Genomic DNA, 15132 nt, shown 5'->3' with positions numbered 1-15132 from the left:
CGCTCTCGAGGCAATTGAGGGTGTTGATGTCGTCAGGAATGGCGACAAGATTGAGTTTGTACGTTGCCTTTCCCTTGCCTTTCCCTTGCCTTTCCCTTGCCTTTTCCCCCTCCCATTTCGAACCACCCTGCTTCCTGCGCCCATGCTCACATGCCGCAGCACGCCGTCGAAGAGGACCTCCAGAAGCAAGCCGAAGACGCCGCCAAGGAGAACAAGGACGATGACGAGTTCCAAGGCTTTAGCGATGCCGAGACCCCCGCCGACTCGAAGCCTGCAAAGCTTGCCAAGGGCGCAAAGAAGGTTGCCGGCCTGACCGAGGCCACAAACATGACCGACGTCGACCCTCGCGAGGAGGCGGCCAAGGCGGCCGAGAAGGGCGACACCGCTGAAGCGAAGCCAATGAACAAGAAGGACAAGAGGCGGGAGAAGCAGGAGAAGAAGAAGGAGAAGCTGGAACAGAAGATCAAGGCTCAGCCCGTCAAGAAAGATGCCGCCCTGGAGAGCAACGTCTTCTCGACTCTCGAAGAGGCCGAAGACGACGCAGAGGACCTCGACATGTCGGAATGGATGGGCCTCAACCTCTCGCCTGCCACCATTGCCACGATACGTCGCCTCAAGTTCACCAAGCCGACCACGATTCAGTCTACCGCCATTCCCCATATCCAAGCTGGACACGATGTCATCGGCAAGGCTTCGACAGGTTCCGGAAAGACCCTAGCCTTCGGTATCCCCATTGTCGACAAGTGGCTCGAGAAGAATGGCGAGGAGCAGGAGTCGGCCATGGAGACGGACGATGCGCCAGAGGCCAAGGCTCCGCTTGCCCTCATCATCTCGCCCACGCGCGAGTTGGCGCACCAGATCATGAACCACATCAAAGACCTCTGTGCCGGTCTGTCCAAGCAGCCTTATGTGTGCTCCGTCACCGGTGGTCTCTCCGTCTACAAGCAGCAGCGCCAGCTGGCCAAGGCTGATATTGTCGTCGGCACACCTGGTCGCTTGTGGGAGGTCTTGAGCACCAACATGACCGTCATGGAGTCCTTCAAGAAGATCCAGTACCTCGTCGTCGATGAGGCGGATCGAATCCTCAGCGAAGGCCATTTCAAGGAAGCCGAGGAGATCTTCAAGGCTCTCGACCGCAACGTCACAGAGGAGGACGACGAAGACGAGCAGACGCTGTCACCACGCCAGACGCTCGTCTTCTCAGCCACATTCCACAAGGGTCTGCAGCAGAAGCTCGCCGGCAAGGGCAAGTTCGGCCTCATGTCTGAAGAGGAGTCCATGGAGTATCTCCTGAAGCGACTCAACTTCCGAGAGGAGAAGCCCGAATTTGTCGACGTCAACCCCGTGTCGCAAATGGCCAAGGGCTTGAAGGAAGGCATGATTGAGTGTGGCGCCATGGAAAAGGTAAGCTATGCCCGTCGTGTCTCTGAAGCATGTCGCTGACCTCGGCAGGATCTCTACCTGTACGCGCTGATCCTCCTCAACCCGAACCGCCGCTCCCTCGTCTTCACCAACTCCATCAGTACCGTCCGCCGCCTGACACCCATGCTGGCGAACCTCAACCTCAACGCCCTGCCCCTCCACTCTCAGATGCCCCAGAAGGCGCGACTCCGCTCCGTCGAGCGCTTCACCTCCACCAGGCCCGGCACGGCGTCCATCCTCATCGCCACCGACGTGGCCGCCCGCGGTCTCGACATTCCCGGCATCGACCAGGTCATCCACTACCACGTGCCCCGCGCCGCCGACATGTACGTCCACCGCTCCGGCCGTACCGCCCGCGCCGCCACCTCGGGCCTCAGCATCCTCCTCTGCGCCCCCGAGGAGGTGACGCCGACGCGCCGCCTCGCTGCCAAGGTCCACCACGAGCAGGCCGGCAAGAACAAGTACCTAATCCGCACCGTCGACGTTGACCGCAAGCTCGCCTCGCGCCTCAAGCCGCGCGTCGACCTCGCCAAGAAGCTCGCCGACGCCGTGCTCGCCAAGGAAAAGGGCGGCAAGGACGACGACTGGGTCAAGAAGGCGGCCGACGAGCTCGGCGTCGAGTACGACTCGGAGGAGCTCGAGAAGAGCGGCCAGTGGGGCGGCCGCGGCAGCCAGCGCAAGAAGAAGCAGGAGGCCGCGCGCGGCGTCAGCAAGGCCGAGATGGGCGTCATGAGGGCCCAGCTGCGGGAGCTGCTGTCCAAGAGGGTCAATGCTGGCGTCAGCGAGCGCTACATCACCGGTGGCAAGATTGATGTCGAGGAGCTGTTGCGGGGCGCCAAGGGCGATTTCCTCGGTCATGTGGATGGGCTTGATATTTAGAGGGGTTGTTTAAAGGGGTTGCTGATACCAAGAAAGATGTTCCAGATTTTGATTCTGTCCGCACTACATGTCTGATCCTTGGCTTACACGTCCGCCATTACCCGTTTTGAATGGCTTGTATCATCTTGATGCTAATCATGCGGCCTTCGTCCTGTTGTTCAGTCACTGGAACTCTATCTGAGATCAGTGCTTCGTAGTCACCGTCACCATGATCAAGACCAAGTTCTCACAGATGAAACCAGACTATGACACGAAGTGTCCGATTTCATTCCATTGATTTGAAAGCACCCTGAATCAGCTAACTTATCTCCTGACGACTGCTTGCCAACCACATCTAGATCAAACCATGCGACCAGCGCATCTCAAGCAACCCAAACTCCATCCACTCCAATCCCCTCAGGCACAGACCGAAGCCCCCAACAGAGCCATCGGCGGCGCAGAGACGTCCAAGAGAGGCAACGGACCAGCCGCCGCCTCCAACAAGGCATTCCGCGCCACGAGCTCCCCCTTCTCCCTCTTCAGCGCCTCAATCGTGGCGCGCGCAAACGGGTCCGGCCGAAACATGACCAGCTCCCGGCGCATCTCCTCCAGCTCAGTACAGACCGGAGCCTCCAACGGAGCATTCGTCTGCGACGCAGAAACGTCCAAGAGAGGCAACGGACCAGCCGTCGCCTCCAACAAGGCATTCCGCGCCACGAGCTCCCCCTTCTCCCTCTTCAGCGCCTCAATCGTGGCGCGCGCAAACGGGTCCGGCCGAAACACGACCAGTTCCCGGCGCATCTCCTCCAGCTCCGCAAGCTCGGCGCGCACCGTCTCCTGCGCGGCCGGCGCCCCTGCGGCGTCCCGCGCCTTGATCTTGGCGGCGCGCTTGGAACGGGCGGCCTCGTGCTTGGCGGCTGCGGCCATCATCCTCTTGGCGTGCGTGCGGACCCTGGCGAGCTCGGCTTCGTGGGCGAGCGATGCGCTGGCGAGGCGCTGCTGTTGGGCTTGGGCTTGGGCGTCTGCGGCCTGGGCGCTTTTGCGGAGGGTCTTGACTTGGTCTTCGAGGGCGGCGACCTGCTTCTTGAGACGCGAGTTGGCGAGGCATGCGGCGCTCAGGTCCTTGGTTGCTCGCTTGCAACAGAAGGCGGGGCGGCCGCAATTTGGGAAACCTGCTTCGCGAATGCAGGACTCGCCTGCCTGCGTGGCTTTCGAAACGGAAGTTGTGGCAGGAACAGGGGCGGAGGCAGGATGAAATAAGGGCCCGGGGACGCCGGAAGACAAGGGCCGGATGAGAACGACGGCGATGATATGGTAGAGAAGGATGCCAAAGAAGGCACCCGAGAGGTGGGCGGAGTAAGGGGACAGGGCGAGGTCGACAAAGGTGGAGAGGAGGATATATATGGCCGTAGCCAGTGCGATGAGGGCCAGAAGAGGGCCGGCCCAAAAGGGACCGTCCTCCCTGGTAGTCCTCAGAATCTTGTGGGGCGTCATGATCATGGCGTTCATTGTGATATCGTTGTAGTTGTTGTTGTGGTGGTGGTGGTGGTTGTTAAAATCAGACTGAAAACGAGTCGGAGGAATGCAGGTAGTTATAAAGAATTGAAACGAGAGGAAAGACAAGATGGTAAAAGCTGGTCTCAATTGCGTTGTTCACAATGGTTATTCTGAGCCTCTTGCCACAATAGGACCAGATGAATGCAGCCAATCGATTCGAAGGCCTGTTCAATATGTCAAATGCACATTGTTTCCATTCATTATAATCTTGCCAATAGAACTTGCAGGGCAGGAGCTTCAGTTTTGGGCGCTTGCCGAGTTGATTGACTTGTAGGACAATGGCTATGTCCACTCTGCTGTAGAGAGCCCATTCTGCTGTAGATAGCCCACTCTGCTGGAGAGAGCTGAATTCTCTAAACGCTCGGGGATCCGGTAAAGGACGCGGAGAGCTCTTCAGTATGACTTTATGATGCCGCCGTTGCCCTCGCATGGTGCTCATGCAGCGAGCTTTTAATACCCGTCAATGATTTGGAAGATGCGACGAATTAGTGCCTGAGAAAGGGGTAGAACGCAGAATTGCTGCTCAGAAACCAGAGCATTTGTGGTATCAGAACGAAGACTGTGTTGCCTTTTATTGTGACGCTTCCGACGATGTTCTTCGTTGACCGAAACTGACCGAAATCACGGTGTCGAGAGCCCCGTTTGACACTGAAACAACCCAATATGCAAGGCCAGAGTCTGTCGAATTTCGCACTTGCATGTGACATATACTTTCCGGCCGCATCTGTCTCGGAAATAAATGTGAAGGAAGCACGCTAGAAAGAGGATGACGCTACCTATTTGCCAGGGGGGAAAGGTTATTGAGGTGGCTGGCCGGCAGATCATCAGATCGTCAGAGATGCACCGTAACTTACATACCAACCGGTAGCGGAATATCAAGGATTCATATTCCTGTGATGTCCCGGCTTCCATCTGTCTGGCACTGTTTTGTAAACCTGAGAAGCAACCATCTACGCCTACTGGTTTGATGCACAAACGCATGCGAGGGGGTTTGCTGCTGGAAGCCTGCATTAGACAAACCAGGTTGAAGAAGTTTTCTGATTGTTCATCCACAAAACCCGATCAAAATCACCCTGGAGACACTCTTCCAACCCGAATTCAAGCTCGGAATGTCTCCCACAAACTTCTGCGGGGAAAACACAAGAACGACGACGCCGCTGTGGCGCCCAAAGTCTAAGTCCCGGGGGAGAAATTTGACTTTCCATCATGATCCCCTCAACATTGGCTCCTCAACATGCCACGCAGTTCGTCATCTAGGCTTCGCACTAGCGTTCCCGGATCCAAGCAGAGTGGGCTTTCCCGAACCCAAGGAGGGTGGGCGAAGTCCTTCCATATTGACCACACCCGCACTCTCGAATACGCAACTTCATCTCAGGTATGAACACATCGTCTCATACTATACGCGTCAGAGAAGGCTTTACAATGGACGCCGCAGCATTCGCCCTGATGCTTCCCCCCAAAATGCAAGAACGATCAAGGCCACCATCGCCGATTTGCCCCACAAAGGCCTTCTTCCCAGTCTACCTGAATCCACCGCCGTCACCAAGGGCCTCGACGCCCCGCATACTGCCAACACCAACCGAAATCCCTCCTGAGGATCTCGAAGACCTGGGCCTCGCCTCCTGCACGAAACGAGCCATTGCCAAAGAAGTCCTGACGCTCGTCTCGGAGCGAAACCGGGCCAAGCGCGAGAAGAAGTCCCGCTATCAGGAAGAGGAACAGCGGGCGTTTATCGCGTCTCTGGAATCATGCCGGCAGGCGAGGGAAGAGGAGGGAAGGAATCAAAGATTGGCAAGCGAGGAGGCGTGGGAAGACGTTGACGAGGCACGGAGGTACGTTGAACGGTTTCTCGACGACAAATGGGAGGAGCAGAGGGTGAACATCCAGATCGACAGCGAGTTCAACATGGATATGGTGGACTTGACTGCCATAGGGGCGATGAAGAGGAAGGAGGGTGTCAAGGCTTGTATGAAGTTGCTGGCGGCGCCTGTCCTCCACGAAAAGGTTGCTCTGTCGCTCTGGCGGACGCTGGTAGGGCAAGTCTCGGAGCGGGAGGTGGTGGAGGACACGGAGGAGGAAGATGAGGCGGAGGATGAGACGACTCCGAATTTTCTGACTTCGGCTTCTACTTCCAAAAGATCTCTCGGATCCTCGTCGACAAATCTGCGGTTCCGCACAGAGCAGAGGCGCATGACTGTATCGAATGACAGTGTCTCTAGGGCAGGGATACCGCCATGGCCCAAAAGAGGATTGTCGGGGAAGGTGCAGGAAAAGCCGCGTCCATTCATACCAAGAAGGGCTTCCGCGGACAACGTGGGGGTCGGTCTGGCTTCATCGTTGAAGCTGACGCCGTTCTCATCAGATGCACAAGGGATCGAGGCATGTGCGACGATTCGACCACCGAGCAGACCCGGTAGGGCCTCGAGCAGCCTCAATCGGACGATGTCTTCTTTCGGAACCAAGATAGGGCATGGCTATGGCGGCTGGGTACCAGTAGAGGAACTCAGCCAAGGTTTGTTGAAATTGAGTTCAGGAGACGTCGACAGCAGTACCATGACAGAGGAAGGGAACATGGTGGCTATCACATAACATTAAGGCAAGAGAGCGATACAATCCATCATCAATCAAAAAGAAAACTGTCATGGTTTCTCAGTATAGGAAGCAGAATGCATCACAGCCAGCACGTTGTGGCCAGGTCAAAGGCAAAAGAATGGGGTGAGCCGGGATCGAACCAGCGACCTTTAGATTGGATTCCTGAAGTGGGCTTCAGTCTAACGCGCTCCCAACTGCGCCATCCCCCCAGTCGTTGTCTTCTGTTTGAACAAGATGGCAATATCAAAACCGATATTTCCTGTCAGACGCACGTGCAAACTGCCTGCGTGCAGCGAGACATTGCCAAGAGTAGCCATTGGCCGCCTGCCCTATCGCTTGTCTCAGTCCCTGCATAAGGCGGCCACTTGACAGCAATGGTGCCTGTTGTTCGCAGGCGTAGCGTTGATCTCTCCCTCGTTCACTTCTAGTGGCAAGCCGAAGATGTATTCTGGTTCTTCATTTTAAAAGCGCGGAAATCCTGTTTCATCTCGCCTTTCCAGTTCCCTTCTACCAAGCCACAGCCAACCTCATCGTGAGGCCAATTTACTTAGCGTTGGTGATGTGGAAGCCCTCGAACTCGACGACATTCCAAATCGGGACACCGACACGATTAGGTGCATGTCCTGCTGTCTGCTGCCCTACGGCAGCGAAGTCGGCACCATTTCGTCAACGGCTTCGCGGCCGGAAGAGGTCGGCACTGACTCTTGCTTGGCAGAGCAATCCGCCTAGCGCCAGTGGGCGTCCTCCTCGTGGTAATTGCCCCTGTACTAGCACGACGCCTTGTGGGTTTTGCGTCGTGAATGAGTGATCACATCAGCCAGTGACGCTGGCGAGCGCCTCTGGTTCTGTCTTGCTCTCACATTTCGAGACGGTATATGTGAGGCCTGTGATCGGCTCTACTCATGCCCAACTGTCTACCTGCAATGCACATGTCTGCCTCCTGACGGGAAATCGTGACATCAAGAAGGGCGACACGGCCAACAGCGCGACGCGGGGTCAGTGTTCTCACAGCACAGGGTCTACTCTGCCTGACAGTCCGCCAAGTACGCCCGGTCTTTCAGCTGACAGGGGTCGGTTACTCGCTTGTCGTGTCACGACAGGGGCACCTTCAGGGGTTTTCGCGATCTTCAGACAGACTATCGAAGGGAAGAGACTCTCATTGCCGGGGATTGTGGAGAGTGCGGAAGAACGCCGCCATACCCATTTGGACCTTGGATGCCTCCAGTGTGAACGCCACCAAGGGCTGCGAGTGACTGAATTTCTGTCGCGATCATGTCGCGTTCTCCTTTATTTCTCTCTACATCTTCTTCCTCACCCAAGGACGATCACCGTGGGCTTCACTGACGTCGTTGCGGAAGAAAAGCGCGAGCTGTGGTTTGGTCTGAGGCTTGTCTGACGCTGCTCTGCCTCTCTCACACTCTGAAGTCAACAGTTCCCGTCACTTAATTAACGATATGGCGCCGTCCTCGCGCTCTCTGGTCTTGCTTGCGGCCGCTTATGCGGCGGCCAACGACGTTCAGTACATCACAGACTTGAACCTTTACTCTCTGTTGGTGAGTCTACCGACGCCGACTTGCTTGTGGCTCCTCCGCATGGCTGGATGTTGACCGTTTTTCAGGCACCATGCGCGCAGAGTGCGCTGTCGCAAAATGTTCAGAACCAGATCTCGTCTTGCGGTGAGGGAGTCACTGAGCTGCAGTCTTGTGTTTGCACCAAAGGCAACAACTATGCCGATATTTCAACCGCCATATCCAGCTCGCTGAGCTACAGCTGTGACTCCACGGCGACGGAAGACTTCACGAGCGCCAACGTTGTCTATTCGGCCTACTGCACACCAGACAAGACGTTTGACCTTCCCACGCCGACGGCAAACATCGTCTCCGAGATGATCACCGATATGCCCTTGTTCTCCAGCCTTGCGCCCTGCGCTCAATCAGGCCTGTCGATAGCTGTCGGCCGCATGGTACGTGCAAACGCGTTGAGCAGCCCCTTCCGTGGCTTCCCATGACTGACACGTCCTCCAGTCCGACAAGTGCCCAGAAGCAGGAAACCAGTACGCGCCGTGCATCTGCACGCGCAACGAAAACTCGGCCGCCATCAGCGACGTCATCAAGTCCAGCGTGTCCTACAACTGCGAGAACACGCACGACATCACCTCGGCCCAGGCCTTCTTCGCCGCCTACTGCGCCATGAACGACGGCACGACCGCCCTGCCGGCGCCCTCGCCCCCGCCCGGCGACATGTCCTACTACATCACCGCCCTCGACGCCTACTCCTCCCTCGACGGGTGCGCCCAGTCGGCGCTGTCCTCCATCGTCGAGTACCAGACGTACAACTACTGCCCGCAGGGCCCGCAGGCCTTGGCGTCGTGCGTCTGCATCAAGGGCGGCCGCTTCAGCTCCGTCTCGAGCTCCGTCACGTCCGAGGTCAAGTGGGACTGCTCGTCGACGAGGCAGCTGGACAACGTGCGGTCTGCCATGGACGTGCTCGACTTTTACTGCGATGCCGCCAAGGGCAATGTCGTCGCTACGGTGACGGAATCCAGTACGTCCTCTGCTGTCTGCCGATCGTGATGTGCTACATGGCCCAAAACTGACAAGTCGCAGTTGCGCAATCGTATCCCACGGCACAGGTGGCAACGGGCAGCAACACGGCCGGCGCTCAGCAGACGTCTGTGCCGACCGCGTCCGGGACTGGCGCGGCCGCCACGACGAGCGGCTCGAGCGCCGCGACGGGCACGTCCGGGACCGACGGCGCGACCGAACAGGCATCTACCGTCAGCACGGCCGCCATTGCCGGTGGTGTGGCCGGCGGCGTGGGCGCTGTCATTCTCATCGGCGTGCTGGCTTGGATCCTGATCAGGCGGAGGAGAAAGGCGGCGGCGGCGGCTGCTGCCTCGGAAGCTGGATCGCCCACCGACGCCCCTGGAAGCCCACACTTCCACACGGGCAAGGAAGAGATGCTCTCGCCCACGGCGATCGAGCTGCACGAGCAGACGTGGAAGGCGACGCCGTTCGAGGCGCCTGGGAACCAGCAGTCGCCGCCGACGGAGCTTCAGGGAGCCTGGGGACGGGGACCGGCCGAGGCGTCAGAACTGCACGGACGCGGAGCTGTGGAGGCACACGGTGTGCCCATCGCGAGCCCGTCGTCGAAGACCAAGTATGAGGGCATGGGGTGGCAGTCGGGTCCTGTTGAGGGGTACCAGGAGTTAGAAGCTCCCCACGCGACGGCGCGGTAGGGGTGATGGATGGAGATAATGAGTACATGACACTGAAAATTCGTGGTTTTGCATTGTGGCTACTCTTGCGGCATGTCACATGGCTCTGTAATTATTGGACACTGGCTGCGTTACCGAAAAGGGGCTACGGAGCAGAATGAAGCTTCGATGTACCTGAAAGGAGTCAATTGTTGATTGATTTGCAGGTTACCAGACATGTTTCTTGAATAAAAGCAAGGGAGCATCATCGCCCCATTCCTTTCGCCACGGGTCGCTTGTCATGGACCGTTGACTATGATGCTGAGCCACTGTTTGTCTGTACCAGCAGACCAATCCCGGAAGCAAGGAATCAGAGGGTCTCGTTCAAAAACGTCAGAGCCTTGTTGCCGACGTCGCCCTTGTGGGTGAATCCCTGATGCTGCTTGAAGCCGACAGCCTGCTGGTTGAAGTCCCTGGCGAGGAGGTCCCAGTACTGCCTCCACAGCACGCTATAGTCGTCTAGGCTGGCCAGGTAGCTTGCGGTCCATGCAAAATGGTCACCGCAGATGAGGCTCGCCAGAAACGGCACCTCGTAAGAGGGGTCGACGGGTGGCGGGGTGTCGTAGACGGTCGTGGTGCCGGCGCGGCAGGAGGCGTCATCGTCGAGCAGCCAGAGGGCGTCTGGTGCGAGGAGGGCGGCGCTGAGCGGCGACACGGGACTGCGGCCGAGATGGTTGTAGTAGAAGGTTCCGTCGGCGTCGAGATGGTCGAAGAACCGCGAGAACGACGGTCCGCGGAAGAAGGCCAGGCTGCCCATCTCGAGGGGGCCAGACGTGGGACAGGTTTGCTCGCCTGCACGGATGGCGCTCTGGAAAGGGGCCTGATGCTGCTTTCTGCGGGGGAAACCGAGCTCAAGAGAATCGGGATCATCTTGGCGTCTCAGGGCTGCAGCCTCAGACATGACGATACGTGTACTTTCAGGTGTCTCGAGAGCGTATTGCTTGACCAGCTCGTCTTTCTTCGGACCCAGGACCCAACTGATGTCAGCGGTAGGTTCGACGATGGTAGGGTTCTCCTTCATGAACTGCGTCGCCGTTTGGTACAGGCTCTTTGAGGCGTCGACGTCGCCAAGATCCATCTTGCTGCGGCCATAGATACGGTTGCTGTCGCGCATGGCACGGAAAGGATCAAACTTGAAGTCAAAGGTATAACGAGACTACATTTCCGTGTCAGCAAAGACGGTGCATCGAAGATGACTCTGGCGGCAGTCACGCCACTTACACCGGCTTGGACCTTCCAGAAGAAGTCGTAGAACTTGAGGCGACTCTCGCGGGCGAAAAGGCCAGCATGCCAGCGTGCCTGATGGTGGTGAACAGCGACGTCAGGGCCCTCGCAACTCTTCCCCTAGAAGAGAGCATGGTTGTCTCGGAAGCGCTTGGCGTCGATCCAGACCGGCATAGACCAGTGCGAGGCTGGGATGACATCGAAGGTGCAGACGGCGGGTGTGGCATTGGAGACGGCTTCCTTGAACGAGACGGAGAGCTCGGCGGTACTGAAGAAGCACCAGTCTTATTCGTGGGCGCTGTTGAAGCCGATCTCGATGTCGCGCATGCTGGAGACCATGCCGTCGATGTCGTTGTCGCTGGCGAGGGCGATCAGTGCCGCGCGAGGTCGGCCGTGTCCCCCATGGCCTGCATTCACGGCGGCGAAGAGAACCAGGAGGAACATCAGACAGCGAGGGACTTCCATCTTCTGGAGATGCTGTAGTGGGTCGTGCTTTGATGAAAGACGAAAGGCGTGTGGTGCTGATACGAAGAATGTTCTGGTGAATAATAGGATGAATGGAAGTGTTGGTGGTTAGGGGCAGATGTTTGATGCCCATGCAGAAGGGATGGCAAAGAAGCTCAGGGGGCGCAGGACGCGTCGAACGCGTGGCCACACACGCGCTCTGGCACCGTTCTTGCCGTCTCTGATATATGGGTCGTTGATGATGTTTGGTGCTCCTGTCTGGAATCACTGGACGCTCCGATATCCTCCTCTGGTGGTCACAGCGTCTTAGAGAAAGCTCTCAGGGAGTTGCACAGAGCTCTCAGGGAGTTGCACAAAGAATTGCATAAAGACGTGCCCGAGAGGTAGGCCCTCGCCTTGACGAAATCCCTGGTGTGGCTACTTCATCCTCGAGCTGGTCGGCATCTTCAGGACCACGTGACCCTTGGAGCTGTGCTCCTCGTGCACCGCTTTTGATCAGCTGGTTTGTCCCCTTTTCTGCTAGAAGATTTCCCTATGGCCCTCTTGTAGAAGTCGTGAAGCCTTTTCATGCATATACCTATTGCCGATGAATAGGTCAGCCTACCTCTGTACACCATCATCACCAAGACAATGACCCCTCTGTGAACGTTGGATCCCCATCATGTGCATCTCCGAGAGCATCTTGACACATGTCAGAGTACACCCAGAGGAGAGCAGGCTGTTGAGGGCTTTGCATGTATTTATGACAACGTACTAGAAAGAGACAGGTCAGGTGCCACAAGCCGAAGGACGATACAGGTCTGACTGGAACATCATAGCAAAATAGTGCGTCCCACACCTTGACTGATATGCCTCTGGGAGGAGGATCAAGGGAGGGTCATTATCGCAGCGATTCTGCCAGCAAAGAGATGGTTTATCAGGTCGCGAGGAGAGGGTTAGGAGCATTCATTGAGACAAAGCAAGATGGATTCCATTCCAGCTTTTTACTTGGCCATGACGGTGTGATTCAAGCCAGATATCAGGGGTGAAAGGGGTCGTGCGAGAATCAAGTTTGAAAGAAGGACGCAACGAGCTGACAGAAGCGGCCACCAAACGGAGCACCGAAGCAGAAATATACGCTGGATGCACCAATAATCCAATCGATATGTATTAAGCACGTGAATCATCAGTTCAAGCAAAATGTAATCCACTTCACACATGCGCGTCAACACCAGATTTTCATACCGTCGTGTCATTTCACGCTTGTGGGACGGTGCCCTTTCTCCTCTTCACCTTGATAGTCACCTCGACCGGCGGGATGATGGTTGCACCGACCCACTTTGGCTTTGGTCTCTCGCCCTCAAACGGGGCAATGTCATAGTTCAGCAGCAGATGGGCAATGACCATCTTCAGCTCATGCGCCACGAAGAACCGACCTGGACTATACTCTGTCAGCTTTGCATCCCCTGCGATGAACGGTCGGCAAGACTCACCACGCATGCCGCCCATGTCCGAACGCCAAGTGGTGATCGCTCGTCGTCACCATGCCCAGCTTCTTCAACCGCAAGCCCTCGTCGGGATCTTTTTCCGCCGCCGGCAGCGCCTCGTACAGCTCCCTCTGTCGACTGAACCGGAACGCGTCGTACTCGTCCGGCTTCTCGTACAGGTCGGCGTCGTGATGCAGGCCCTGCAGGTTGAAGGAGATGTACGACCCCTGCGGCACGTGCCAGCCCTCGGCCTCGTTGGTGATGCCCTCCTTGGCGACAACAACGCGCTCGACGAGGGTTGCCGAGAAGTTGCTGAGTCGCTGCGATTCGCGAATGGCGCTGTCGAGGCGATACAGACGCGAGAGGGCCGACTTGGTCCAGTGGCCGCCCTCCTCGGCTAGCACGCGCGCGGCCTCCTCGCGAAGGCCCTCGACAAAGTCGGCGTCTGGGTTCGATGTCAGGAGGTCGAGGATCATGCTGTGGCCCGTGAGGACAGTGGTGTGGATGGCGGCGAACTGGATGGGGAGCAGGCGCAGCGACGTGTTGACCGGGTTCAGCTCGCCCACGTTGCCCTCGGCCTTGGCGAGGCGGATGGACCAGGTGATGAAGTCTTCCGGTGGCGACCAAGTCTCGAACTCGGGGTCGCCGACCTCCTTCCGTGCCATGTCACGCAGGCGCTGCTCGATGAGCGGAATGCTGTGCTTCGAGGCCTTGTTCCAGTGGCGACGGTTGGGCAGTGTGATGAGGGGTCCGAAGAGCGGGTGCAGGATCTTGGGGATCATGTTGAGGAGGAAGCAGTTGATGATGACAGCGTCCACAAAGGCAACCATGCTCTTGTTGAAGTCCTCGTTGCGGCACAGGGGGTTGCCCACCAGCATGCGGTTCGTGACCTGAGGGACGATGCCCAACCACGCCTCCCACAGATTGATCGTCTTGAACTCGTCCGTGTCGAGCCCAAAGGCGGCATCGGTCGAGTGCACGACCTCCTCCTCAATGCCGGAGACGATGACGGGCAGGTGGCGGGCCAGCGACCTGTGGATGACGTGGTTGTACCATTTGGTGCGCGCGTGTGCCTTGCCGAGGAAGTTGTAGTCGGAGTAGAGCACGTCGTTGTGGGCGTTGTGCGCAGACACGACGTTGTCGGGGCGCTCGAGGAGCCAGGCGGTCTGAGAGCGAGGCAGGATAATGTCGTAGGCGCGGGAGACGGCGGCGGGGACGATGAAGGCGCGGTCGTTCTTGGTGTGCTAGTGGAGGTCAGGTCAGCGGCGGGGAAGATGAATGCCTTGACGCAGAGAGGCTCACCTTTTCGTATCCCTCGATGATCCAGTCGCGATAGTGGAAGACGTAGCCGAAGAAGTTCTTGAAGCCCGGAACGAAGCCCCTGCCATGACCCACCATGGGTATGGAGGTGGGATAGGTGGGCTTCCATGTGTAGTCGACGATGAGGGAGCCGACAAAGAGGACGAGCAGGGTTGCGATCAATCGACCGGCGGTGATGGGCTCGAGCAATTGCGCCCGCAAGCTGGTGTGGGCGTCGGCGACCAGCGTCGCATTGTCCGCCATGCTGGGCCGAGCAAGAGGTGGAACGAGGTTGTGCTTCAAAGTGATCCAGCGGGAGTCCTGTGGTGGTCGTTCATGATCATGATATCAGTCGGGGCTGGGGGTTTCGAGTTGGCTGAAGAAACAATGGAGGGGAAGTTGGGCAGTCATGGTGCTGATGTCTCGGGTGTTGAGATGGCCGGTGTCTTCGAGCAGCCCGCCCGCGCGGCTGGGCGCCATCCGATCTGAAGCTAGACCTGATGCTGGAGCTGGAGCTGGAGCTGGAGCTGGGGTCAAGGGGCATCATGACATCAAGCTTTATTAGCAGTGCCGTTATTGGGGCGTGTCTGTGGTGGTGGGGATGCCGTAGGGACCTAGTTGCCTAGGTTCGTGAGGGGTTGTACGTGAGTCTATGGATTGTAGGTTCAGTCAGCTGCAGGGGCTTGCCACAGTACTGTTTCAGACATTGGCCCGAGCTGGAGGGGCGCCTGGATACCTAGCATGCCCACCTCTCGGCACCTAGGTACAGTGGGGAGACACAAAGAACGACGGATTTTTATTACCAGAAATACTGATTCAACTTTTAAAATGCTATTATAAAGTGAATAAAATAGCTATTAGTAATCTGAATAGTAGACGCTATAGATTCAGTAAAGTTCTATAAGTATTATCAAAATAATTACTTATAGTGATCTATAGAATAAGTAATAGAGGTTAGAAACTATGTATTTCTGTGAGGAAACGGAAATCCGT

At 57.3% G+C, this 15132-nt stretch overlaps 6 protein-coding genes and 1 non-coding gene across 7 annotated transcripts; 3 read left to right on the top strand and 4 right to left on the bottom strand.

The window, feature by feature from the left end:
• Positions 1 to 150: 150 nt before the first annotated feature.
• Positions 151 to 2301, top strand: VDAG_05435 (ATP-dependent RNA helicase MAK5; the record flags this gene model as incomplete). The annotated part of the gene is made up of 2 exons (XM_009652330.1): positions 151 to 1404; positions 1453 to 2301. The coding sequence occupies 2 exons, from the start codon at positions 151 to 153 to the stop codon at positions 2299 to 2301; spliced, it is 2103 nt and encodes a 700-aa protein (XP_009650625.1).
• Positions 2302 to 2697: 396 nt separating this feature from the next.
• VDAG_05434 (uncharacterized protein) lies at positions 2698 to 3789 on the bottom strand (the record flags this gene model as incomplete). Its single annotated transcript, XM_009652329.1, has 1 exon — positions 2698 to 3789. One exon carries the CDS (start codon positions 3787 to 3789, stop codon positions 2698 to 2700), a length of 1092 nt encoding a protein of 363 aa, XP_009650624.1.
• Positions 3790 to 5071: 1282 nt separating this feature from the next.
• Positions 5072 to 6426, top strand: VDAG_05433 (uncharacterized protein; the record flags this gene model as incomplete). Its single annotated transcript, XM_009652328.1, has 2 exons — positions 5072 to 5081; positions 5213 to 6426. 2 exons carry the CDS (start codon positions 5072 to 5074, stop codon positions 6424 to 6426), a joined length of 1224 nt encoding a protein of 407 aa, XP_009650623.1.
• Positions 6427 to 6548: 122 nt separating this feature from the next.
• On the bottom strand, positions 6549 to 6638 carry VDAG_20160. The gene has a single exon. It is a non-coding gene; the product is annotated as a tRNA-Phe (tRNA).
• A 1245-nt stretch (positions 6639 to 7883) lies between these two features.
• Positions 7884 to 9667, top strand: VDAG_05432 (uncharacterized protein; the record flags this gene model as incomplete). The annotated part of the gene is made up of 4 exons (XM_009652327.1): positions 7884 to 7982; positions 8048 to 8392; positions 8454 to 8973; positions 9036 to 9667. The coding sequence occupies 4 exons, from the start codon at positions 7884 to 7886 to the stop codon at positions 9665 to 9667; spliced, it is 1596 nt and encodes a 531-aa protein (XP_009650622.1).
• A 328-nt stretch (positions 9668 to 9995) lies between these two features.
• On the bottom strand, positions 9996 to 11374 carry VDAG_05431 (alpha-1,2-mannosyltransferase; the record flags this gene model as incomplete). The annotated part of the gene is made up of 3 exons (XM_009652326.1): positions 9996 to 10841; positions 10907 to 10984; positions 11246 to 11374. The coding sequence occupies 3 exons, from the start codon at positions 11372 to 11374 to the stop codon at positions 9996 to 9998; spliced, it is 1053 nt and encodes a 350-aa protein (XP_009650621.1).
• A 1236-nt stretch (positions 11375 to 12610) lies between these two features.
• Positions 12611 to 14403, bottom strand: VDAG_05430 (cytochrome P450; the record flags this gene model as incomplete). The annotated part of the gene is made up of 3 exons (XM_009652325.1): positions 12611 to 12794; positions 12847 to 14084; positions 14143 to 14403. The coding sequence occupies 3 exons, from the start codon at positions 14401 to 14403 to the stop codon at positions 12611 to 12613; spliced, it is 1683 nt and encodes a 560-aa protein (XP_009650620.1).
• Between the last annotated feature and the right edge of the window lie 729 nt (positions 14404 to 15132).

Source organism: Verticillium dahliae, genomic scaffold, assembly GCF_000150675.1.
Source record: "Verticillium dahliae VdLs.17 supercont1.10 genomic scaffold, whole genome shotgun sequence".
NCBI classification, from domain to species: domain Eukaryota; kingdom Fungi; phylum Ascomycota; class Sordariomycetes; order Glomerellales; family Plectosphaerellaceae; genus Verticillium; species Verticillium dahliae.
Note: the sequence above shows the minus strand (reverse complement) of the source record. Positions and strands in the feature narration are given on the sequence as shown.